This window comes from Polyodon spathula, chromosome 15 (genome assembly GCF_017654505.1).
Source record: "Polyodon spathula isolate WHYD16114869_AA chromosome 15, ASM1765450v1, whole genome shotgun sequence".
NCBI classification, from domain to species: domain Eukaryota; kingdom Metazoa; phylum Chordata; class Actinopteri; order Acipenseriformes; family Polyodontidae; genus Polyodon; species Polyodon spathula.
The window spans coordinates 8,423,273-8,447,710 of record NC_054548.1 but is presented as its reverse complement, the minus strand read 5'-3'; the positions used below and the strand labels follow the sequence as shown (position 1 = coordinate 8,447,710).

The 24,438-nt window shown below is 36.3% G+C and overlaps 2 protein-coding genes across 3 annotated transcripts in view; one reads left to right on the top strand and one right to left on the bottom strand.

The window, feature by feature from the left end:
* The window catches only part of LOC121327500, a 39,431-nt gene extending 25,702 nt beyond the window's left edge, over positions 1-13,729 (top strand). Inside the window, exons 17-20 of the mRNA XM_041271570.1 lie at positions 6,385-6,461; positions 6,768-6,971; positions 10,843-10,913; positions 13,609-13,729. Of these exons, the coding sequence (XP_041127504.1) occupies positions 6,385-6,461; positions 6,768-6,971; positions 10,843-10,913; positions 13,609-13,729 (473 nt within the window). The remainder of the gene's footprint in view (positions 1-6,384; positions 6,462-6,767; positions 6,972-10,842; positions 10,914-13,608) is intronic.
* A 5,294-nt stretch (positions 13,730-19,023) lies between these two features.
* The window catches only part of LOC121328124 (serine/threonine-protein phosphatase 2A regulatory subunit B'' subunit beta-like), a 34,015-nt gene continuing 28,600 nt past the window's right edge, over positions 19,024-24,438 (bottom strand). For both annotated transcript variants that reach the window (XM_041272626.1, XM_041272627.1), the window contains 4 exons: positions 21,868-22,043; positions 21,551-21,663; positions 21,344-21,447; positions 19,024-20,465 (listed from right to left, as the gene is read on the bottom strand). In XM_041272626.1, coding sequence (XP_041128560.1) covers positions 20,321-20,465; positions 21,344-21,447; positions 21,551-21,663; positions 21,868-22,043 — 538 coding nt within the window. In that variant the 3' untranslated portion in view covers positions 19,024-20,320. The remainder of the gene's footprint in view (positions 20,466-21,343; positions 21,448-21,550; positions 21,664-21,867; positions 22,044-24,438) is intronic.

Below are 24,438 nucleotides of genomic sequence, written 5' to 3'. Positions count from 1 at the left end.
ATCTATAACTATATGTATTTACTTTTATCATGTATCTATACACTATAAAGTACGAATATAATCCTCAATCTGTTACTTTCTTATTCCCCATTTGATTTTTCTGTGCCTGGTAGTCAAGTTTGTTTACAGTTAGTTGCTGCTGTTTACACTTTTTCATTACTACCTCCTGGGAAAACTTTCACTGTTTGTTTTCTCTGATGTCATCACATTGTTTACTACTAGGTTGGTAGGGTAACAAGTAGGAAATAGATTATCTCAGCATCCCGAAGGCAGGCTGGAAATTCTAGTTTTTTTCCAGAGTAAACTTGTTTGTTCTACTGTTGTTTGAACACATTGATTAAACTGTTTAATTAACCTAGGAAGAATAGGTGGCACAAGTAGTGAACAGTTTCCCAGGAGTAATTGAAATTGCTATCTGCCCAACATCACAAATCTATGTTTACTGTGAATGTATTTTCAACCCATCAGAATGCAATACCTATGTAGGAAAAGATTTATAGATTTTTTCTGTGAACTTTAAAACAGTAATGCATTATTAACTTGTGTTTTAGCTGCAAGACAAACAGCATGAAATAGAAAATATGATGAATGTTATCTTCAAAGGCGTGTTTCTGATGAGATACCGGTAAGATAGTGTTTTAGTATTATTTTTGTTACCAAATAGAAATCAAAAGGACGGCTGAAATCAATAACACGGCTTTATGAAGAAAGGCACATTAAATCAATGGTCATCTTACATTGAATGTACAGTGGCTTGCGAAACTATTGACCCCCCTTGGCATTTTTCCTATTTTGTTGCCTACAACCTGGAATTAAAATGGATTTTTTGGGGGTTTGTATCATTTGATTTACACAACATGCCTACCACTTTGAAGATGCAAAATATTTTTTATTGTGAAATAAACAAGAAATAAGACAAAAAAACAGAAAACTTAAGCGTGCATAAGTATTCACCCCCCCAAAGTCAATACTTTGTAGAGCCACCTTTTGCAGCAATTACAGCTGCAAGTCTCTTGGGGTATGCATCTATAAGCTTGGCACATCTAGCCACTGGGATTTTTGCCCATTCTTCAAGGCAAAACTGCTCCAGCTCCTTCAAGTTGGATGGGTTCCACTGGTGTACAGCAATCTTTAAGTCATACCACAGATTCTCAATTGGATTGAGGTCTGGGCTTTGACTAGGCCATTCCAAGACATGTAAATGTTTCCCCTTAAACCACTCGGGTGTTGCTTTAGCAGTATGCTTAGGGTCATTGTCCTGCTGGAAGGTGAACCTCCGTCCCAGCCTCAAATATCTGGAAGACTGAAACAGGTTTCCCTCAAGAATTTCCCTGTATTTAGCGCCATCCATCATTCCTTCAATTCTGACCAGTTTCCCAGTCCCTGCCGATGAAAAACATCCTCACAGCATGATGCTGCCACCACCATGCTTCACTGTGGGGATGGTGTTCTCGGGGTGATGAGAGGTGTTGGGTTTGCGCCAGACATAGCGTTTTCCTTGATGGCCAAAAAGCTCAATTTTAGTCTCATCTGACCAGAGTACCTTCTTCCATATGTTTGGGGAGTCTCCCACATGCCTTTTGGCGAACACCAAACATGCTTGCTTATTTTTTTCTTTAAGCAATGGCTTTTTTCTGGCCACTCTTCCGTAAAGCCCAGCTCTGTGGAGTGTACGGCTTAAAGTGGTCCTATGGACAGATACTCCAATCTCCGCTGTGGAGCTTTGCAGCTCCTTTAGGGTTATCTTTGGTCTCTTTGTTGCCTCTCTGATTAATGCCCTCCTTGCCTGGTCCGTTAGTTTTGGTGGGCGGCCCTCTCTTGCCAGGTTTGTTGTGGTGCCATATTCTTTCCATTTTTTAATAATGGCTTTAATGGTGCTCCGTGGGATGTTCAAAGTTTTGGATATTTTTTTATAACCCAACCCTGACCTGTTTGGAGAGCTCCTTGGTCTTCATGGTGCCGCTTGCTTGGTGGTACCCCTTGCTTAGTGGTGTTGCAAACTCTGGGGCCTTTCAGAACAGTTGTATATATACTGACATCATGTGACAGATCATGTGACACTTAGATTGCACACAGGTGGACTTTATTTAACTAATTATGTGACTTCTGAAGGTAATTGGTTGCACCAGATCTTATTTAGAGGCTTAATACCAAAGGGGGTGAATACATATGCACGCACCACTTTTCCGTTATTTATTTTTTTGAATTTTTTTAAACAAGTTATTTTTTTCATTTCACTTCACCAATTTGGACTATTTTGTGTATGTCCATTACATGAAATCCAAATAAAAATCAATTTTAATTCCAGGTTGTAAGGCAACAAAATAGGAAAAATGCCAAGGGGGGTCAATACTTTCTCAAGCCACTGTAATTACTGGCATACTGATAATATTTTCATGCACGTTTTCAACACACTCTGAGCAATAAGAGGACTCTGAGGCATTAGTCCAAAGCACCCATGATGTACTGTAGGTGGATTTAGGGAGCCAGGTAGAATTCCACAATACAAATATATTTAAGTAAATATATAAAAGTATTTTGTTTTTGTAAATTGAGAAGAAATCTAAATCATGCCAAAGGATTATGCTCAAAGATCTAATAATACCAAGTGGAAACTGTAGGTGTTTTCTGTGTTTTTGTGGAACATTTTGTTATAACAGTCTGTGAATGTGTCATCCCCACACCATGCTGAAGAAGGTTGTTATGCAGTTATTTGACTTGTATCTGCTTTACAACAGGCATTAGAGTTCCCATGTCATTATCTACAGATTTACAGTAACGTTTTCTCTTTGTTCTTACTAAATTCCTACTAAGGAAAACTCTTTTATATTGTCTTTAAATCCCACATCCTCGTGAATGAGGACAGGGCAATGACGAAAATTCGATTTTAGGGAGTCTCTCCAGTATAATTATGCTCAGATATATGAATATAGGTCATTATGTCTTTCTTCTAGCAAACAGAAGTTCGTCTAAAGTGTGTGTTGGGATTACAGGGGCTTTACAGCAACACACTTTTTATTTCAAAGCTGGAGTTTTTTACAAGCTGTAATAATGTTTAGTTTATTTGTTCTCTATGAATTGAATTTGTATCATTCATATTGCCCAAATATATAGTGGTAAACCTGCCAGAATTATAGAAGCTCTTAAAATTAGATAAGGCATCTTGAACAATAAAATGCAAAATGTCTCATTGGTTAAAAATCAAGCAAGATTTAGTTCATAATGTTGATATTATACTCCAGGTCGGCCTATTTACCACTGGGTTAGTGAACGGTCAGCATACAATATTATAATGTAGAGCTCCTCCAGGTTCACCTTAGGCCCTAAAACAACTCCACCCGGTCATTAACTGACAGCCAAAGAAAGAACCCCATGCATTGTATTGCTTAAATAACAGTACGCCTGAAGCAGTGAATATATTGGAACACTTGCATAAATATCTATCAGCTAGGGCATATCTTTGAATAACTCATGTAGTTAAAGCCAGTGACAGCAGTACTATGCTTTTCAGAATATTATATATAATATATATATATATATATATATATATATATATATATATATATATATTTAATACTTCCATCCAATGTTCATACAACATTTTCACAGTATTGTTTTCTGATCTATCAGGACAGAATTATGTCTATGATATTGGACAAGGACCATGAAGTAGCAACGGAATCAGTGAAATTGCTGATGCTCATATCAGAATAAGTTAACTAACCTGAGTTGAATAATAATAATACTGTATGTGCCACAGTTCTAATGTTGCCTCGCTGTTGCAACTCACTAACCGATTAGGAGAAGATCAATGGGAGCCCTCCGTTCCCCCAGTCATGTTTTTAACCCATCAAACCTAAGAAATGGATGTATAAGAACAAGCCTGCAGACATGTAAGTTTACAGCAGTAATTTTGCAGTTTTCCCATGCTTTTCCCATGGTTAGCCATGTTTCTTTTTTATATGCATCACCATACATCACTGGCATTTCCAATGCTTACCTATACTATAACATGCATTCAGTGTACTTCACTACACTTTACTAGGGTAAACTCATAAGGGGAACCCTGGAGACAAGGGCCCAGCCTAGGACGTCCCATCCTAGCCTAGGCATAGGACTTGTGAGGCGCCTTTCCAGTAGGGGTCTATGAAGCACAATGAGGTGAACAATCCTGAGCTCATTTGAGGCAATGCAAAACGCTGTGTGGCCCTATGGCAGGGCTAAGGCCCTGCATGTGTTAATAGTGTTTTCTTTTTTTTAATACAGTTTGTGCTAGATATGGCAGGGCTGTGGATTAAAATCCCCTTTCTGCCTCCTGTTCTTGATAGCAGCATTCGACCACTCTTGGTCAATTTTATTTTATTAGCTTTGTTTTGCAACTGTTTTACTTGGCATTTTTTAAAAATATTATTTCCTTTACACTTCAGTTTGTGTATGTGCCCGTATCCTGCTATCATCAGTAGTGTCATGTGGTTGAAAATATTGTAAATAAACCCTGCGTGCCAGCTTGGTGTGTCTACCACATGTTACATGTCTTCGCAATCTCTTCTCTCACAGTGGATTCGAACCACCTCTATGGTTTGCAGTACATGCAGTGGTGCTTCTACTAGGTGAGCCATTGAAGATGTCGCATGGTAGAGCTTTTGATTCAGTATAGAAATGACTCAATTCAAGTATGGCTAAATCCTTTACGGCAATGGCAGTAAAGGGTTACAGTTCGTCTCCTTTTTTCCATTTTTATTTTAAACATTTATTTGCTGTGAGTATGAAGTGAGCACTGATGTTCCTTTTGTGTATTGGGCTTTATTTTTTTTTATTACATGAGCTGAAAGTTAAAGACAGCAGGGTTTCCCTGTGGTTTTTATGCTGCATTCCTTTGAACATCGCCCATGTAGAACGACTGCAGAATTTTGGTGAACAAGAATGGAACTAATTATCAGTGTCTGTAGTTACAGGAGTTCAGTTATAGTGTCACAGTATTATTATATCTGGCATACATGGGCATCTTTCTAAAGACATGGCAGCCTTCGATGAATACAGATATGTTCCAGGTCCCAACTCAAAAGACACTTAAAGTATTTCATTAATCACCAAGACATTATAGTCAATTTTCCTACCTCTTATTAGAATTGGCAATCACTGGCCCCCTGATTATTCTGAAGATCTTTTTATTCTTCAGTGATATTGAAGTACCAGGGAGCTGTGATTTTAACTTTATAAAACAATAATAGTATATTTGAAAAAAAAAACAATCAAAAAACAAAATGGTCTTCAGCAATGGGGATCAGTGATCACTTTGTTAATCACAAGGAAACAATGCATATGAAAGCATTTTAGAAAGGCAGTTTAGCATGCAATTGTCAATTCTTCTCTGTTATTCAAGGTAAAAGTTTCTCTGTGTCTAAAGCAGAAGTAGAACTATCATTTCTCAGGGACCTAAAACAGAAATAAGTCATGCTTGCAGATCTACTGACGATGGTTTCCCTGCACATGGCCCTCAGAGCTGGGCAAACGAAGCAGGAAAGCATTTCCAAATGCAATCTTGAATCCAAAACAAATTTGGACTCCTTCCAAATTTTAACACTTATTTGCATCAAAAAAGTGCAATTTTGGTTAAAAGAAATTACGGTACTTACAGTGGTTGGAGGTTATTAATGATACTGATACGAAAAGCAAGAAACAATCATAACACCTCCACTATTAAAACTCTCATTCAGTTCTTGCAGGAGAATGAGGTCAGAAATCGATATTTGATACATCTCTACACATGCTCTATTATAGTGATGTGCTATTGGTTGATTATGATGTTCTTTAATCCAGTACTCCCATTCCTTTACCATGTTGTCTTGTCCTTTACTACGTTTGCAATGAATTTACCATGCTATGCCATGCAAAAACATTTATAAGTGTGACACAGTTTGATCTAGCGCTTGAAACTATATTTCGATCACACTAATTAAGTAAAATCCGTCCTATAAAAATCTATAACAATCATCACAATCAAATCAAGTAGCCAGATCTATGATCCTAGTTTAGTGATTCAATTGAAGTCATACGTCTGCTTCTGACACAATGTACTGCATGTGTTGCCTGTTTGTACAGTTTGATAAAGATTCTAACGCCGTTTTGATGCAGAGAAATACCATGGAGAAATCAAAACTAGTCTTTTATTTGAAAAAAGATTTGAAAAGAAATCATAGAATGTGTTTTACAAGCCAAACAAATTAGGTTTTACTTGCATGATAACAGTCCGCACTACTAATGTTGATAAAGTGACACCTCATATCTCATAATTAGGTATTTGTGCTTAAAAACATTATTCTTAGTTACTTAATTCTTAATACTGTTTTGTTTTGTTTTTAAAACGAGGTCTTTCCTGCTAAGAAAAGAAAGTTCAGGTGGATGACCGTGTCAGAATCACTGAACATTTCATTGTGGTGATTCCAGAACTCCTGGTCAAGGTACCGATTCGCTTTTTATACATTTTCCGAAAGCAGCACAGTAGCACCTTGTGTTTTTAATATTTTTTTGACTAAATTGCACTCTGCTCTTTTATTATTCAGCAGATGCAAACAAGATGACTAGTCTTCTACAGGTACCTCAGTATTGCAGCATGGATGTTTATAGCACCGGCAGCAGTATAGAAAGGGTAAACGTCTATGAAACCTATTGATACAGTCCAGCTGAGTAGTAATTAAAAATCACGTTTTTCAGTTCAGCACTTTTACACAGACTAAATGCATCTATATGACTTATTTGTATTGAAGCACTTGGATGTGTTGCTGAAGCAGATTAAGGATGTTATAGAAAATCACACAGACCCAGAGGTTCTGGAAGCTTACTCCAGAACATACCAGGCCCTCTGGAGTGAGGAGATGGCCATACACAACCAAGTTAATGTCTCCAGGAGTCAGCTTATTGACCAATGGGTGGACAAATTCAATGAACTACTTAAAGACTTCCTGCAGGAGGTGGGTGTTTCAGCCTTAGTAGTATGCCAGGTGTATAGTTGGTTAGATATGTAGTAAAATACTTATACCCACTAATGGTAGATTGGTTATCACAAAGTTGAATTCGCTTCTTCTCTTGGAGCAAATGTAATAAATGCTTTCAGCGTGGTAACATACTTATATGTATGACTGAGGTACTGTTTATATGCCTTCAAGTAGAATTGGAGAAAAAGTATTTACAGCATCCTGGAAAAAGTGTTGGGCCACTACCCAACCCAACACATTTAGCAATATGCGGGGCTCCCTATACTGTGGATGAAAGCTGTAGGGGAAGACCTTGTGCAAGATTTCAGAGTGTTTTGAGTTTGTCTGCATTCTTCACGCTGTGCACCTGTTTACATCAGCACTTGCCTCTTGCTGGAAGAGATGCTCATACATGAGCCTGTTCTGGCAGAATGTTTTCCCTTTGTCATTTCACATGTCTTAGATCACTGGTTAGCTCACTTGTCACCCTTTAGCTCTTCTCACTAATTTGGCACCTGACTGTCATGCTTCTTTCAAAGTCACATAGCTCTCTTATTTGAGATATGACTTAAAACTGGACTGCATTAGCTGTAACCTTTTATACCTGTTGCTGTCAGTAATTTGAAAATAATCAAACAATGACTGAGGTAATATTGTCCTTATTGGGGGTGGTCCAACACGTTATCATTTTTTTTTGGCTTTCTAGGTAAGCAAAAATAAATAGCATTAAAAAAAAAAAAAAAAAAAGAGCATGTTTTGTTTTAGGGAGAAAGACTCTCTGCCAATGAAGAAGTGGTCGATCAGATTTTCTCCACGCTAAAAAGAATTACTGCCTTTCGTAGAATTTCATAGAATTACCGCCACACATAGTATAGTAATAGTGAGGTAAAGCTTTGATGTACACTCCTGACTTTTATAATATGATAAGATGGTATCATATGTTCTGCAGCAATTTCCATGCCCAAGAACCCTTTTTTGTATTACATTGTCTTCTTATCAATGGCTGTGGGAGACGATGCCTAAGAAGAGCTTTGTCACGGATGTCTTATTTAGCTGGCTAAATAACAACACTGTTTTTTGTTTTGTTTTGTTTGCTAACAGGTTACCATTCAAGCATTACAATGCACTTGCTTCAGTGTTCTGTGGCAGATGGTATGAACTGTACACATTAGTATCAATCTATTCTCAGCTGACATTCTTATCCTAGTTTTATCACAGTGAGACTTGTGGCCTACACAATTCTAAAACCAGAAGGTGACGTTGAAGGATATCCTGAATGAGCAGTCTCTTTCATTATATCTTCACTGACCTGAAATGCAGTATTGATGGACATTATGAACACTTACATAACAAAAATGTAAATTGCTATTGACGTTTTTGGTGCTGTAAACTAAGTAGTATTTAAAAGGATGGATCATGTATTCTAGTTCCCAACGGCAAACAGCTTCTCTGTATATTTTTTTTATACAACCCTTTAAATTAGGATGACAAACTGTTATTGTTACAAGATGTTTTTTGAGGGGAAAAAGTGTTTTTACTGGTTTTAAAAGTTTTGGTATTTTTAGTATTTCTTGAATGTTGTTATCAGTATAACAGCTTTTCTGAGCAATAACAAAGCTTGAGGGTGCAATTTATAATATTATTTTGCTCTTATTAAGGAGGATGGCTATAAGACTTTCAGAGAGTTCTGCTGTGACAAGCCTTCCTGTCTGTAATTCTAACAGTGCCTTTGGAGAATGGTCAATACGGTCTTCTTTGTGACAAAGTGCGTAGAATTCAAAACTTTTGAGGAATAGTAAACAGGCACTGGGGAATTATATTTCAGTGTAAAATGAAACTGGCTTGTGAGACACTACAGCCTTTGATGTAATGTAAAATATTTTAAAAACAAAGTGTGTATGTGTGGTAGCTACCGTTATCACACAATTCTGTATATCTTTTTTTTTTTTTCTCTCAGGGGAATGTTTTAGCCCAGTGCAGCCAGCTGAGAAGCTTTTGTGAAATGTGCCAAAACTGCCTCTCCCATGAACACCTGTAAAAGAACAGGTCAGTTTGGAGTTGCATGCAAGCACGGAAGTAAAAACACCATGGATGTATTCCATCAATTTAGCATTTACATTTTACTGTCAGATCATTAGTTTTTCAACAACACAGCATTGGAGAAACAACATTGTAACTAACAAAAAGAAGAATTTGAAAACAACAGTTGTCTAAAACTGCACAATCAGATGAACTGGATAAGCTGTATGAAGAACCCATTCAATCGTCAGTTAGCACAGACGTTATGGTCCTGGATGAAAATCCAAGTTTGCAGGCCAATGTTATAATATTCATGGCCAGCAGATGGCACTTGCTGTACATAGTGCAACAATTATTAAAAAATATTCTGCACAGCAGTGTTTGGAAAGTAAATGTTGAAATCTGATTTACTGTATAAAACTGGCTTTGCAGCTGGGTGAAGCCACATGTATTTTCTGTGCTAAACTATGCATTATTTAAAGTGCATTCAACGTTTGGGAGATACAACATTTTTACATTTCTATTTGTGTCCAGTTTTGGGCCTGAAGCGTGTATCTTCCAATATTATTCAACATGATGTGTACATAGACTATAGAGAATAGCACTAAACAAATGTACTGCTCAATTCCACTAATAATGACCATATTGGTGTTTTGTTGTGTCTTCTGAAACTGGAATGAAATCCATTATTGGCCTCCCAATATGATAAAGTAACACAGCTGCAATGGCCAGATTACTTCATTTTCTGACTTTTGCAGCTCTAAAGCAATAAGATAAACCTTTATTAATTTAGAAGATGTTATACTTTGGTGGTGTGGTGGCAGTAAGGGGAATACAACTTCTGTATCCTCAGTGGTTAAGGCTATTACCTCTATGAAAAAATTAAATAAATACACACACACACACACACACATATATTACATCAGCTTGGGTTTACCTGCTGTTATTATTTTTATCTCTGTAATGTGATGTTTAATAAACCATATTTGAGTGTAATAATAACATCAATATCCTTTTTTTCTGCCACGACAGCCAGTGAGAATGGAGATGAGGTCAATAAACTTAGGTCAAATAAAATTTTGAGGTCTGTTTTATATTATATATTTGCAGTTAAGCTACATATGTGAGTTCCTGGAATATTGTAGCTGTATCTGTACAGTCACTAGCAGAAGTGACGGGAGTCTTACAAGATTTACTGCTGGTTTCACATTCCCGGAACGGTCATCATTTTCAATTGTCCAAAATTAAGATGAATTGGAAATCAGTTCATGAAAAGATTAGAGTTTTCCTTTCCACATATTTTCTTTGTTTAAAAATATCCACGGGGTGTAGAATTCAAAAGAAAAACTAAATATGGCACACAAATATTTACATTGTTACTAAGTGTAAATAAACATACTTATGTCATATACAAAATAAAAGCACAAATAAAACCTAGCAACAATGAACATTTGTGTAAGTTTAGATCCTGAAAACTAAACCATTTACTCATGAGCCCAATGAGTACGACATAGTTCAGTCAAGAGTGCGGCCACTGAAAGGAAACCATCAGATCTCATATAATCTGACACAGAGGAATTTAAAAACAACACCGTTCCACTCTACTCAGGAATAAAAACATCAGTGAATGTTAGTGTGCATAGTGTATATCATAATATAAGATGTTTGTGATAATACATTGCCATAAAAAATCACAGGCAGCTACTTAAATTCTTCAGTAATACTACTAATAATGTTTTGTAGGAATTCAGTCTTCAGTTGACTGCATGCTTACAGGTATAGTGGAAAGGAGTATTGGAGGTAAAGGACATATAGTATGATATAGATGATTTTGGAGACATTATTAAAGAGACACTCTGCAGGACCAGGCAGATGGACAGAGTCCAAAGTGCGAGGACACTTGTCCTTTGCTTACAGCAGGTATGTAGACTCCAAATCAGAACTGGTGGCACAAGACACATCGAACACTCCTCTAAAGCACATCTGCTAACGCTCCCATTTTCCCAGCCAGATAAAGACACGTGCCAAATGTTCCAGGGCATCTGCTACAAAGGGGCCTCACAGCCTGTCACCACTTCACTGGATCATTGAGATGTAACAGCTCTGGCTTATGAGGTAACATTCCATTATTATTATACAGCTGACATTTAATAATGACTTTGTGGGGTTATTTCCACAGCATTAAAAGGATAGCTGGTATAGTGAAGTGGAATTGAATTTTAATATGTTTGCAGCCTGTTCTCATCAATATGTTTTTTTGAAAAACAATACTGGTATCCAACACACTCAAACAGAGTTTAAATCCTTGCAATGTAATAAAATGTACTGAGTAAGCTGTCATTTGTGTAATGTAATTTAAAGAGGGAAGCACCTGCCAAATCAAGCACCTACTAAGCATTCCATTGGGTCGCTGAGATCTGCTGTCTTGTCTATTGTGACAGTCTCAGATGAGCTGACTAGGATAATGCATCAATGATTCATTGGGCTCTATTCATAAAGCAACCCTTTGTTTTATAGGTTACCATTATTAATGGTCAACCTTGAAACATATTATTAAAATGTTGTTGTTAGTATTTAAGAACCACTTTTACTACTGTAGGTTCTCCAATCTTTCTTGTACAGCTTTTTCTCAGATTAAAATAAGAGCCAGCCAGCAGCAGTTGTGGATCATCCATCCAGACCTTCAGCACAATTAAGGACCTTGCTAGACGTTTCTCCCTGACCTTCGGCTGGGATCAAATCGAGAGACTCCATAGCCATGATGCACAAGTAGGTTCAGGGAAAGCTGCTTTCCCTGTGACTGTGGCTTGAGGTTAAATCTTTCATTAATGTTTGCAGGGTCAAACAGGTGTAAACACAGGCAGCTACATATTAATACTTTCTCTTCCACCAATGCACTCAAAGTGTTATTGCAGAATATCAGTTATTTGTCTTCAGTTTTTTTTATCCAGCTCATCAGACCTTTTGGTAAGTTAGCAATGCTAAGAAGGAATAGTCAGGGTTTTGTAGCTTGCAGATTCAGCAGGGCAGAGGCTGTGTGAACGGGCAACCACACACACTGCAAGCGAGTGTCTTTACCACTATGGAAGTAAGCCAGGCTCCTCTGCATTTGTGGTTATAGATTTTCAACTATATTTTCAAACTAAGTCAATGTGTTTTTTTTTTCATTGCTTTGAGGGGTAGGGGGGACTGGGGGCCTTCACAAAACCTTTTATTCCAAATGTCACTGGCATTCATTTCTGAAAGTATAAAACTAAATTTGGTACACAATTTGATTTAAATAGTTCAGGAATTTTAAGTATTACATTTTAAAATGTATTTTTAACATAGTAATGCACATTTGTGTACAGGAAAACCTTTCCTCCATCCTAGGACACAGGTCTAAGTACATTTTATAAAATGAAAGCAAAAGTTTCAGAACTTGTTGGGTTGTGTTGCCGTACTAGTAATAGTAACTGCTTTCCCATTCTTCTTTTCAACATCTAAACAAGCTTTTTCACCAGCAATGCCAGTTTGTAGAATGAAACTTCTAAACAATTCCAGGCATTTGTAGTACATAACGAATTAACTGATTATTCTGTTCATTAAAGTATTATCTAGTTACAAAAATAAGCTTAACTTTTTTAAATTACTAACATACTGTAGCAGTTCCTCAGTAATAAAGGCCGCTACACACCAGACGCGATTCGATTTTTCATTGGGCAACAAGATATTTTCGCAGTGACATGAACATACACACCAGAAGCGACACAGGCGATGCGACAGACTGGAAAACTGCCAGATTCATAAAACTGTAAAAAAAAAAAAAATTATTGCTACTGTTAACACTATGATCAAGACTGGTACATATTCAACATGATGTAGTAATTTTGAGTGTCTTCTCTGACAGTATTTCAACATATGACAATACATCATACATACCAGGCTTATCCAGTGCCTTCGAAATGTAGACCAATATATTACCTTTCAAATCTGTATCTTTATAATCTTTAAGATGATCTTCATGGTATTTTTCCACGGCAAGTATTATTTTTTCCTCCGTCATTTTGGATACTGCTTCACCCTGCTGGATCACATACATCGAAGCTGTTCTCTGATTGGTCAATTCCCTAGACGTCGCATGACAAATTGCAAAAAAATAGGATTCAGTTCTATTTATTTCACATCGCTCCAGTGTCGCCCCCCCCCCTGTCGCCTGTAGTGTGATACTTATCAAAAGTATAGGTTCTATACATTTTGTTGTGTCGCTGCACAGTTTCGCTTGTCACATCGCATCTGGTGTGTAGCAGCCTTAAGACCACACCCCTATTAAGGACACATTTTGGTGGTCCCATGACTAGCCGTAAAAGTTAGAATTCGTTTTATTTACTGTAGATTTGGAACAGGTGATGTTATGAAAAGTTACCCAGAAAGCATTCAAACTGAGAGTTTCCTATACAATTATAGTTTTAAATCAAAAAACATGCTATAAAATGTGCTTTTTTCAAAGCTGAACAAGTGAGCCTTCACAGGTGAATAGCAGTGCACTCCAGGCAAGGTTCGTGTTATTTAATTATTTCATTACATGTAGGTTACAGCCACCCTTAAATGTCTTACCTTGTTTTTCCCTCCCCAGGTATGGTTATCTGCAGAGATATACAGGCAATCAGATGCTGAGTTACAAGGAGGATGGCTGGATCTCGTTGGTTTGTTACAGAGCGTCCTTGCTGGCCAGTGGAGAGGAAGATGACTCCTAGTCTCTGACAAGCACTGACACCTTCAAGGAGCCTTCACACACAAACCACGCCAGATCAATGCCTTTAAAATGGAAACTGTCCAACAGTTGGTATCCATTGGGGAGTGGCGTGGGGCGGGGGGTTGGGAAGCAGATTCTGTTGTGAAGCTTCAGCTATGCCCTGGTGTTGTAGGTTGTTTGGCACAATAGATTTTATGGCTTTAAATACGCTTTTAGTGTGAAATCCATATCTTTATTAATCCATATCGATATTAATCCATATCTATATTATTAGGGTTACTGTGGCTGATTTTTGTCCTATCTTGTTCATTTATTCCACAGTCCAGAGTTTTGACAGCAGATATTGCACATGCTTTCATATTACCACAGAGTTACGCATCTTGTGGTTAACTTAAAGCAGTTGTTAACAAACACGTTATTTTCAGAAATCTTACTGTAAAGGTCCTGCACTTTGATTTGCTAATTAGGTCATAAATGTGCAGTTTTGAAATAAAACATATGATCTAGCAAACTTGTATTTTCATATTAGCACATGACAAAAACAGAAACAAAAGGTAAAAAGGAAGTTTTTTTTTTTGTTTTTTTGCTTTGACTTTCTGGAAATCTGTTACACTTGCACACCCAGCAGGGTCAAGCTTCTAATGTCAGTCATTAGGGGAAGCTGCTAGTGGTTTGCTGACAGGAAAGGCCCTGAAGAGGTGGGGATGGTTTTAATCTTTAGTTCAAACAAACAGTGTTTGCTAAAATACATGTTTGCTTCATTGTGAGACCTGTATATTGAATGGTTGTGGGGATTTATTGAATTTTGTTAGCTACAGTCACTTTAAGGGAGAAACATAGAGGGCCTCATTCTGATCACAGGGCAAGGCACAAACACTAAAGCAAGGGTCATTAACGTCTAAATATAAGGCACTAGGAGGGTGCAATCAGCCCAAAAATGTAGGGGGAGCCTGATTATCATTTTCACCCAAGCAATTTTGAAAACTTTTGTGATCTAAACAAACCTTTAAGCAGGTCTTTTCAAAGAGCAAACACAGTTACAGGAAGTTACTGAACACAGAATAATAATGAGTTTGCACATTGCCTTTCATTTTTTTTTTTTTGTGTTCATCAAAATTGGGTACAGAGTATGAAAAGTGTAACATGGCTAGAAAACTACCCAGCAAACATCAGGATTACTGGGCAAAGATAAGAATTTGCTTACTGCGACCAAACTTTAACTGCTAGTTCAGGGTCAAAAATTCCAGTGGTCATATTGCACATGTGAATATGGATCAGGGCAGATAAGCATGATCAATATCTGTTAACATCCGATGTGGCAGTGTCAAAGACTACAGAATTCGCTTATAAATGTTTAATTAGGAGTCAGGATTGCTGGTTGACACAATTCTTAACACATCATGCACTGAGGAGGCTGACAGATACTTTCCTGCTTGCTTTAGACACATTCTTTTCCTCAAAAGATAGTATTTGTCAATTGATAGAATGGCTTCAAATTCCCCAGTCTTTTCATTGAGCATTTGGTTTATACAAGGAATTCCATACATAATCATTTAAGGGACACGCAACTTGCATCTCATTCCTATATGTCGAGGGTTCGTTTGCAGCCACATTTTAGAAAAAACCTTTTTGAGAAACCTGAGAAATCACTTTTGTTTGCTTTGTATGTTTGTAAGAGGATCACAAACCTGTAAAACATTATTTTATTAAAATAATATGGCACTGATCTTACCAAATATTATAGTTAGGAAGTGTACATTACCTGAAAATGTGAAGATAAACTGGTTAAGGTAGTAAGAGATATTATGGAGATAAGTTACTAAAAATCATAAATTACACATCAGAAATCAACCAATCACAGTGAAGTAGCTGCCAACATTCCAGTACAGCCAGTATGTGTGGGTGTTGTCCTGTGCGTAGAACACCACAAACAAAAAGTGAAATAAAAAGGTTCATCCTATTAACTTTACTTTCTCTAAATGTTGATGAACTTGACACTATTTCGCCATATAAATTATTACCAAATTATTATGCACATTTCTTTATTGCACTTCTGTTTTTAATATATAGTCTCACTGTGACACAGCACCTGCAGGCCTACATGCATTATTCAGTGACTGGGGTTTCATTTTTGGATTGAACCATTTAGTTTAGAAGCTATGTTTTAACAAATTTTAGTTTTAAAGCTATTTTGCCTGATGTTATAAGTTAATATGTCAATGGTCAGGTATCTCTGATTGTATAAGTGATGTCATTGTTCAGTTTTAGCAGCTTGTCTTCACAGTCCTCTCGTCCAAATTGTATGTGATGACATCTCTGATACAGTAAGAGAGACTGTTTACACACAACGTATTACACAGTAACTTATAAAAGAATTCGAAACAGTGTTGTCTTCAAAAAATAGTGAGATACCATATGATGTTATTTAGTCTTTACTTTACATGTACTTTACATTTTTGGATCTTGTAGGTTTCAAATCACTTTCCTATAAAAGTAACATTATTGTATGACATGCAGCATCTAACCAGTCCGGTTCATAGCTTAAAATACCAGTTCACTGCAGATTAAGAAAGTAATTTGCTTCTGGATTTTGTGCTCAATCTTAAAGGAACAAAAAAAAAAAACACTTAAAGAATATTTTAGCATGAAGATTCATTTTGTTGAAAATATAGGGTTTTATAGAATTGTATAAAGGATCTATCATTGTCACTGTATAAGAAGTATGTAGTTTATAATTACAGGTATGACGTTTCTTTTTAAATTCTGGTTTGACAGAACTGTGTGATAACTCTTTGCTGGTGAGCAGTGACGCAAATGGAAGAATTCCCGATATGAAATTCACACCACAGGTCATCTCAACTGGGATCAAAGGAGGAAAGTGGCTCAAGTCTTCTCAAGGGTAAGCAACTCACTCTCATACATTAATACTTATGAATATTTGCAACAGTGTTGTTCTAATTAAAGTATTGGCAGCCAATAAAATGTGAGCAGGCGTGATGTTAGCAGGGATCTTGGTATTATCCAAGGAAGAGGTCCATATAGGGACGTTTTTGGTTTTTTCCAATCCAAGGTAACGGCACACTCAGACATACACATGCTCATGAAAGACCTTGCTTCTGCGTATGTCTTTTTTGACAGTGTTGTTTTTTCATTACCTCCTGAGAAGCTACATAACACTGCAGTTCAGCGAATATTGCACAAGCCTTGTAATGTGGTGTACATTGCAACATTTTCTGAAAGTGATGCAGCTGTTTATTACTGTGGTCTAAAAAAGAAAGGGTGCCTGTTTGCAGTTTGTATGTTTCCCATAAATTATGTATTATTTGAAAGCTGACTATAAAGCACACCAGGTAAACAATTTGGATAAATAGGGGACAGGGACAGAAATAACTTTTCAGCGTTTTAATACAGTACAAATACTTTGTAGCAGTCTTTGGTGCTGTCAGTAAAGACAACATATATGTAGGATAATAAATGGCATATCAAATATATGCACTGGTAACCTGTATTAAAATAGAAATGAAACAGAATGTAGTGGTATAGTTTGCAACAATGTTCTATGGACAGATGAGTCAAAAGTGAAACTTTTTGGCCAACATGGGCCCCGTTATGTCTGGTGAAAACCAAACACTGCATTCCACAGTAAGACCCTCATACCAACAGTCCAGCATGATGGTGGTAGTGTCATGATTTGGGGATGCTTTGCTGCATCAGGACCTGGACGACTTGCTGTCATTGAAGGAACCATGAATTCTGCTCTGTATCAGAGAATTCTATAGGAGAATGTCAGGCCATCTGTCCATGAGGTGGAGCTGAAGCGCAGCTGGGTCATGCAGCAAGACAATGATCTAAAACAAACATCAGAATGGTTGAAGAACAAGAAATTTAAAGTTTTGGAATGGCCTAGTCAAAGTCCAGACCTAAATCCTATTGAGATGTTGTGGCAGGACCTGAAACAAGCAGTTTATGCTCTAAAACACACAAATGTCACTGAGTTGAAGCAGTTCTGCATGAAGGAGTGGGCCAAAATTCCTCCACGGCACTGTGAGAGACTGATCAAGAACTACAAAAAGCGTTTGGTTGCAGTAATTGCTACTAAAGGTGGTGTAACCAGTTAGAGTCTAAGTGAGAGATTACTTTTTCACATAACTTACATAAAATGAATGACAGGCCAGGGTACAACGCTACCGAAAGGATAATGTGTGGTGTCTTGTATATAATACGGTCTAAAATACAGAAGCTTTTCTGCTTGTGAACCATTGGTTTGTGGAATATGTTTAGTTGTGTGTATATGTTATGTTGGATTTGTGACACTTGTTATTGTTTAAGTACAGTCAGACAAAACCCTTGATTGGCACCATACACTCATATGAGAATTCAAGAAAACATGTTAAATACAAGCATTTAGTGAACATTGGCCAGACAGACTGGATACAGCTTTTTTCAGATCAGTCCAAAGCATTTCTATTGAATTGTGATCCGGTGATTACATAGGGCATTCCAGAACTTTTATCTTCGTTTGCTTCAATAATTCCAGAGTCGACTTAGCTGTATGCTTTGGGTAGTTCTTGTGTTTGAAGATAAACTGCCAATCAGCCTATAAGCAGATGGTATCATTGTAGTTTGTAGAATGTTTTGATACATGGCTTCACTCATTTGATCTTCAAACATAGGAGTGTCTCCAGTTGCTGAATTGCTAATTGTCCCCACCAGGATCAAACCACCTCCATGTTTAACTGTAGGTACAAGGTTTTCTTCACTGAAGGCTTTACCCTTTTCTTTTCTCTCCTAACATAATATGGTCCATTTTTGGGGATACATTCTATTGTAGACTCATCAAACCAGAGAATTTTGCTGAAGAGTGTAAAGGTGCCAATACTTTTGTCATGAACAAATATTTTAAATTGCTTAATTGTTTTTTTGTTTTGTTTTGTTTTTAATAAATATTGCTTTTAAAACTACCAGCAATTGTGCATTTTGGTCTTTGTCATTAGTGTCTAATGTTCACTAAATGCTTGTAGTTTTCTTTAATAATCTTAAATTACGTGTAGGATGACAATACTTTTGTTTGAAACTTTAGATAAACAATTAACTGTCAGTAAACTAATAATTTTTATATGTAATACATACAGTGCTGTTAGTTTTACAGACCCAATATTTGTTTATTTTTAAAATCTGAAGTTCTGTAGCATATTTCTCTCCAAAAACCAGTGTTGTATCTTGCAATATTACATATTTTATATTCTCCTACGCTTTTTCAACACTTTGCTGAAAAAAAAAAGAATAAACAAAGAATTTTTGTTTACTGCTGTTTATTTTTGTACAATACTTTTTCTACTGGAAAACCAATTTAAAAAAATTGAGTTTTTGGCTTAGATTTTCTACAGAGCAGAAAAACAGGCAGCCTTAATATCAGCCATATTTATACTTTATTTAAAATTATTTGAACAAATTAAATTATAAACATTTGGTTCCCTTTTTCCTGAATAAAAATACAGTAAAATGCTACTAAGTATTTTACAAATAGAAAATCCTTCAACGTTTACTGAACATAATGGCATTTTGCAACAAATAATACACAGCAAGCACAAAGAACAGTACATATATAGATACAATGACTATCATTTATAAGAATAACTTCTACAATGGAAAATTCATACTTTAGTAAAAACCTTGTACATTTCAGGAATCTCTGATTAATGAAAGTTTTTTTCTTTATTTAAATTAATATAATACAAGGCACACTTTTTTATTTTTTAAAGGGTAAATGCATAGAAGTGGAACACATGAATAAACAGGCACCTGTATAGTCCTTAAAAATTTTAGCAAAATCCGTTCTATCATTTCATTTTGCGCTGAACATTTTATTATGTGTAATGGTTAGTTTGGTTAATATCTCTGGAATGTTGCATTAGCTAATTTTGAAATAAATGACAAATGTATTGCTTTTAGATGCACATTCAACTGTTATCTAAGCATTTAAATTTCAGTGCGGTGTGAACCAAGATGATAACAAAAATCTAAAAACTGTGATTTTGACTTGATTATACTCTATGCACAACCAACCAACCAATCTCTCTCTCTCTCTCTCTCTCTCTCTCTCTAGTTTGCATAATAAATACTATAGGAATTCCTATTTACAGATAATACATCACTCAAACTACTGGCCAGTCAGCACCCGTCCATTGAGTAAATTGTGATTAAGTTCCAATTTTTACATAAATTACTTTTTCTAATGTACCTAACAACTTACTAAATTACAGCAAGTAAAGGAAGAAGAGTTTTAGTTCTATGTTTTATTTCTTGCTATATTTTACTTTTGCTTGTTTTAGGAACAAATTACAATTTTTTTTTTGCACTAACAATGAGATTCCTTTGTTTTGCATGGTTAATGATTACAGTTACAGCCACAGGGAGGCCTTTGGCTGTCCAGGTTTGTGATTCCCATCTCTAAGGATGAGCGCAAATGGCCTGAAGCTACATACTGATCAGTGAGGTTAAATATTATTATTCCTCACTGAACACTAGTTTATGCAGTTACTGCAGTCCTGCCGCAGATTGCCTGTATTGTAGAAAATACATGCAATAGAGGTCATTCAAAATCATCTTCATACTCATATTCATCCAAATTGATGTTGGGGTGTGGGTTGGGTATTTCGAAGAAAGATCTCTTGTCCCCTCGCAGGTTTAACTCATTTGAGATTTGTCGGTCTATGGGGTCGAGGTCATTTTCATAGCTGACAATACAGAAAAAAAAGAACATTGTTCCACATGTAGAAATGTTGGTGTCATACATTAACAAAATAAAATATGTACTACACTTTTTAACAGATGGTGGTTTATAGTATTTCACAGAATTCACATGTATAAACTAGGTGAAAGGAGACAACCTTATAATACGTTATTGCCACCAGTAGGTAAAAACAGTTAAAGTGGGTTAACACCTACACCTGAAACCATTGTAGTAACCCATGTTTCCACCACTCTTACCTTTTGAATATCCTTACTTTTGCTATGTAGTCTTTAAAATTCAGAGAAGTCCCTAAAATCAGCATGGAACACCTGTCAGTGTCTCCCTAGCCAGTTAAAGTAGTTATAACTTCAGTAAGGCATTGTTTTAGCAAACAAAAAAACAAAACCAGTATGCATATGTGTGTATGTATATATATATGTGTATATATATATATATATATATAGATATAGATATATATATATATATATATATATATAATATATATATATATATCTATCTATATAGACACACACACACACACAGATGATACTCACCTAAATTATTAACTCCATTTTATACCGAATTCACACTTCCTAAAAAATGCGTGATAAGTATGTTTTGAAACTGTAATACAATCACATGGCTTCAAGGTATTATCTTTCTAGCCATTTACCTTGTGTATCTATTAGATGTGTATTTGATCACATTTTGAAAAAAAAGCATCATACCGTTGAATAGAACTGAAAGTGTTGACTATTTTGCAGAGATGGCAAAAATTATACTTAGCAACTCCCAAACATCATAAAAGTAACTGCAGCCTGAAGACTGTATGATACTTACATACCAATTCCTTGTCAATCTAAATCTAAAACAATCTCTTACCCATCAAACTGTTCGTTGGCTGCTTCTTCAGCTACCAGGATTTCATATTCCTCTGCAGCGTACCTCTCCCAGTCAGAAATCTCTTGCCCTTCATTCTCTCCTTCCTAAACACACCACAGGGTTACAAAGTGGGCACTGTATTCAGAAATAACAACAATTTACATAAACATATATATTACAATTCATATCTGCAGTTATTTTTATTACCCTTGAAAATGGATCTTTCTGCTCATGGTCCAAATACTTCTCAATATTAAAAAAGGTATCAAAAAATATATGTGACAACTTGCACTTCTTCAGGTCATGGAGGGTAATCTTGCCTGTGGAGAGGAATGCAGTAAATATATACTCTGGTTTCATTTTTAAATAGATTGACATAAACATTGCAATATATTTCAACACTGAAATAAAACACTCAAAGACAAAGTATAAATCTTGATGGGAGATAAGTTCTGCAAGATAAAAAACAAATTTAAATGTGAAATAGCTTTGTTTGTGACACAATGTTTAAGTAGAGCAATTACCTTCACATTCCGGTTTGACAAGGTCCAGCATTTGGCAGAGGCAATCTTCAAAAGGTAGTGGTTCTATGGCCATGTTCTCCAGCTTCTGGCATTGCTCCTCATAGAAATATTCAAGCTCATACATAGACAGCACTCCATCTCCATCAAGATCCATACACCGGAACCAGTACTCTATGCTGTAAAGGAAGCACTTTAGTTAAACCACCAATATTCCAAAGCCAGTAGTACAGTATTTATGCTAACTGGAGTATAAAACAGCTCTATCCATGAAACTGATTTGGGGTCTAATGTATTGTCAGGTCTTCATTTAAAAAAAAAAGTTAACTTTGTATTGCTTGCATTATACATGCCTTTCAAAAGTTTCTTGGTCTCTGGTTAAACACTGCATATAGACAATCTCACTTTTTTCTTGCGTGACTCACACATACTTACTGGTTTGACCTCCTTGGTTTCTGTTTGTCTGAAAGCCACACAAGACAGATTACTTAACTGTAATGATTAATGGATTAAAACCAACTCTAATGATCTGAATATAGAGTCCCAAAGGTCAAATGCACTTGTGGTAGAAGGCCATTTGGATAATCTTCTTATTGAAAAAAACAACAAAAAACTGATTTGTAATCATTTTGCTTTGTATCTTAATGTATACAACTACTTAAATAGTATAAATAACAATAGGTGTTTAGATACATGGATATTTAGACACCCCGATGTGTTAAACTACATTGTTGAAAAAAATCATAGGCTCTATTACTGTGAATTAATTATACAATAAATAAACAGGAACACACTCATAACTGTAAATAAGCATATTTTCTCTTCATTTGCTCTGAGGCTCATCAGCTATGACTTCTTCATGGAGCAATGACTAAGCCAGATACATTAAACAAACACATTCTTATGACTCATAGTTTTAAAAGTGATCTTGACCTACTGGTTTTTTTTTTAAACCACACATTTTGTTCCGTTTGACATGCGTTAAAGTTTCGCTGACTTCTATGCCTTGTATTACCCAAAAGCACCTTCAAAATGTCCAGATATTGTTATAGTAAAATACCATATACACCACCCACTCGGTATATTGCGGGTGTCAAGGTCCAATATAAAGCCGCTACATATCGAGCCGTGATATAGTCAGACCAATAGAAAAACAAACATAAGAAAGTTTACAAACGAAAGGAGGCCATTCGGCCCATCTTGCTCGTTTGGTTGTTAGTAGCTTATTGATCCCAGAATCTCATCAAGCAGCTTCTTGAAGGATCCCAGGGTGTCAGCTTCAACAACATTACTGGGGAGTTGATTCCAGACCCTCACAATTCTCTGTGTAAAAAAGTGCCTCCTATTTTCTGTTCTGAATGCCCCTTTGTCTAATCTCCATTTGTGACCCCTGGTCCTTGTTTCTTTTTTCAGGCTGAAAAAGTCCCTTGGGTCGACATTGTCAATACCTTTTAGAATTTTGAACGCTTGAATTAGGTCGCCACATAGTCTTCTTTGTTCAAGACTGAACAGATTCAATTCTTTCTGCATATGACATGCCTTTTAAGCCCGGAATAATTCTGGTCGCTCTTCTTTGCACTCTTTCTACAGCAGCAATATCTTTTTTATAGCGAGGTGACCAGAACTGCACACAATATTCAAGACGAGGTCTTACTAGTGCATTGTACAGTTTTAACATTACTTCCCTTGATTTAAATTCAACACTTTTCACAATGTATCCGAGCATCTTGTTAGCCTTTTTTATAGCTTCCCCACATTGTCTAGATGAAGACATTTCTGAGTCAACAGTAACTCCTAGGTCTTTTTCATAGATTCCTTCTCCAATTTCAGTATCTCCCATATGAGACTTATTATGCACATTTTTATTGCCTGCGTGCAGTACCTTACACTTTTCTCTATTAAATGTCATTTGCCATGTGTCTGCCCAGTTCTGAATCTTGTCTAGATCATTTTGAATGACCTTTGCTGCTGCAACGGTGTTTGCCACTCCTCCTACTTTTGTGTCATCTGCAAATTTAACAAGTTTGCTTACTATACCAGAATCTAAGTCATTAATTTAGATTAGGAATAGTAGAGAACCTAATACTTATCCCTTTGATACTCCACTGGTTACCACACTCCATTCTAAGGTTTTTAACCACTTTTTTAAGGAGTTAACCACTCCTTAAATGTGTTTCCTTGAATCCCAACTGCGTTCAGTTTGAGAATTAATCTTTTGTGCGGGACTTTGTCAAAAGCTTTCTGGAAATCTAAATAAACCATGTCATATGCTTTGCAATTATCCATTATCGATGTTGCATCCTCAAAAAAATCAAGCAAGTCAGTTAGACACGATCTCCCTTTCCTAAAACCATGTTGACTGTCTCCCAGGACCCTGTTACCATATAGGTAATTTTCCATTTTGGATCTTGTTATAGTTTCCATAAGTTTGCATATAACAGAAGTCAGGCTTACTGGTCTGTAGTTACCTGGTTCAGTTTTGTTTCCCTTTTTGTGGATCGGTATTACGTTTGCAATTTTCCAGTCTGTCGGTACCACCCCTGTGTCAAGAGACTGCTGCATGATCTTGGTTAC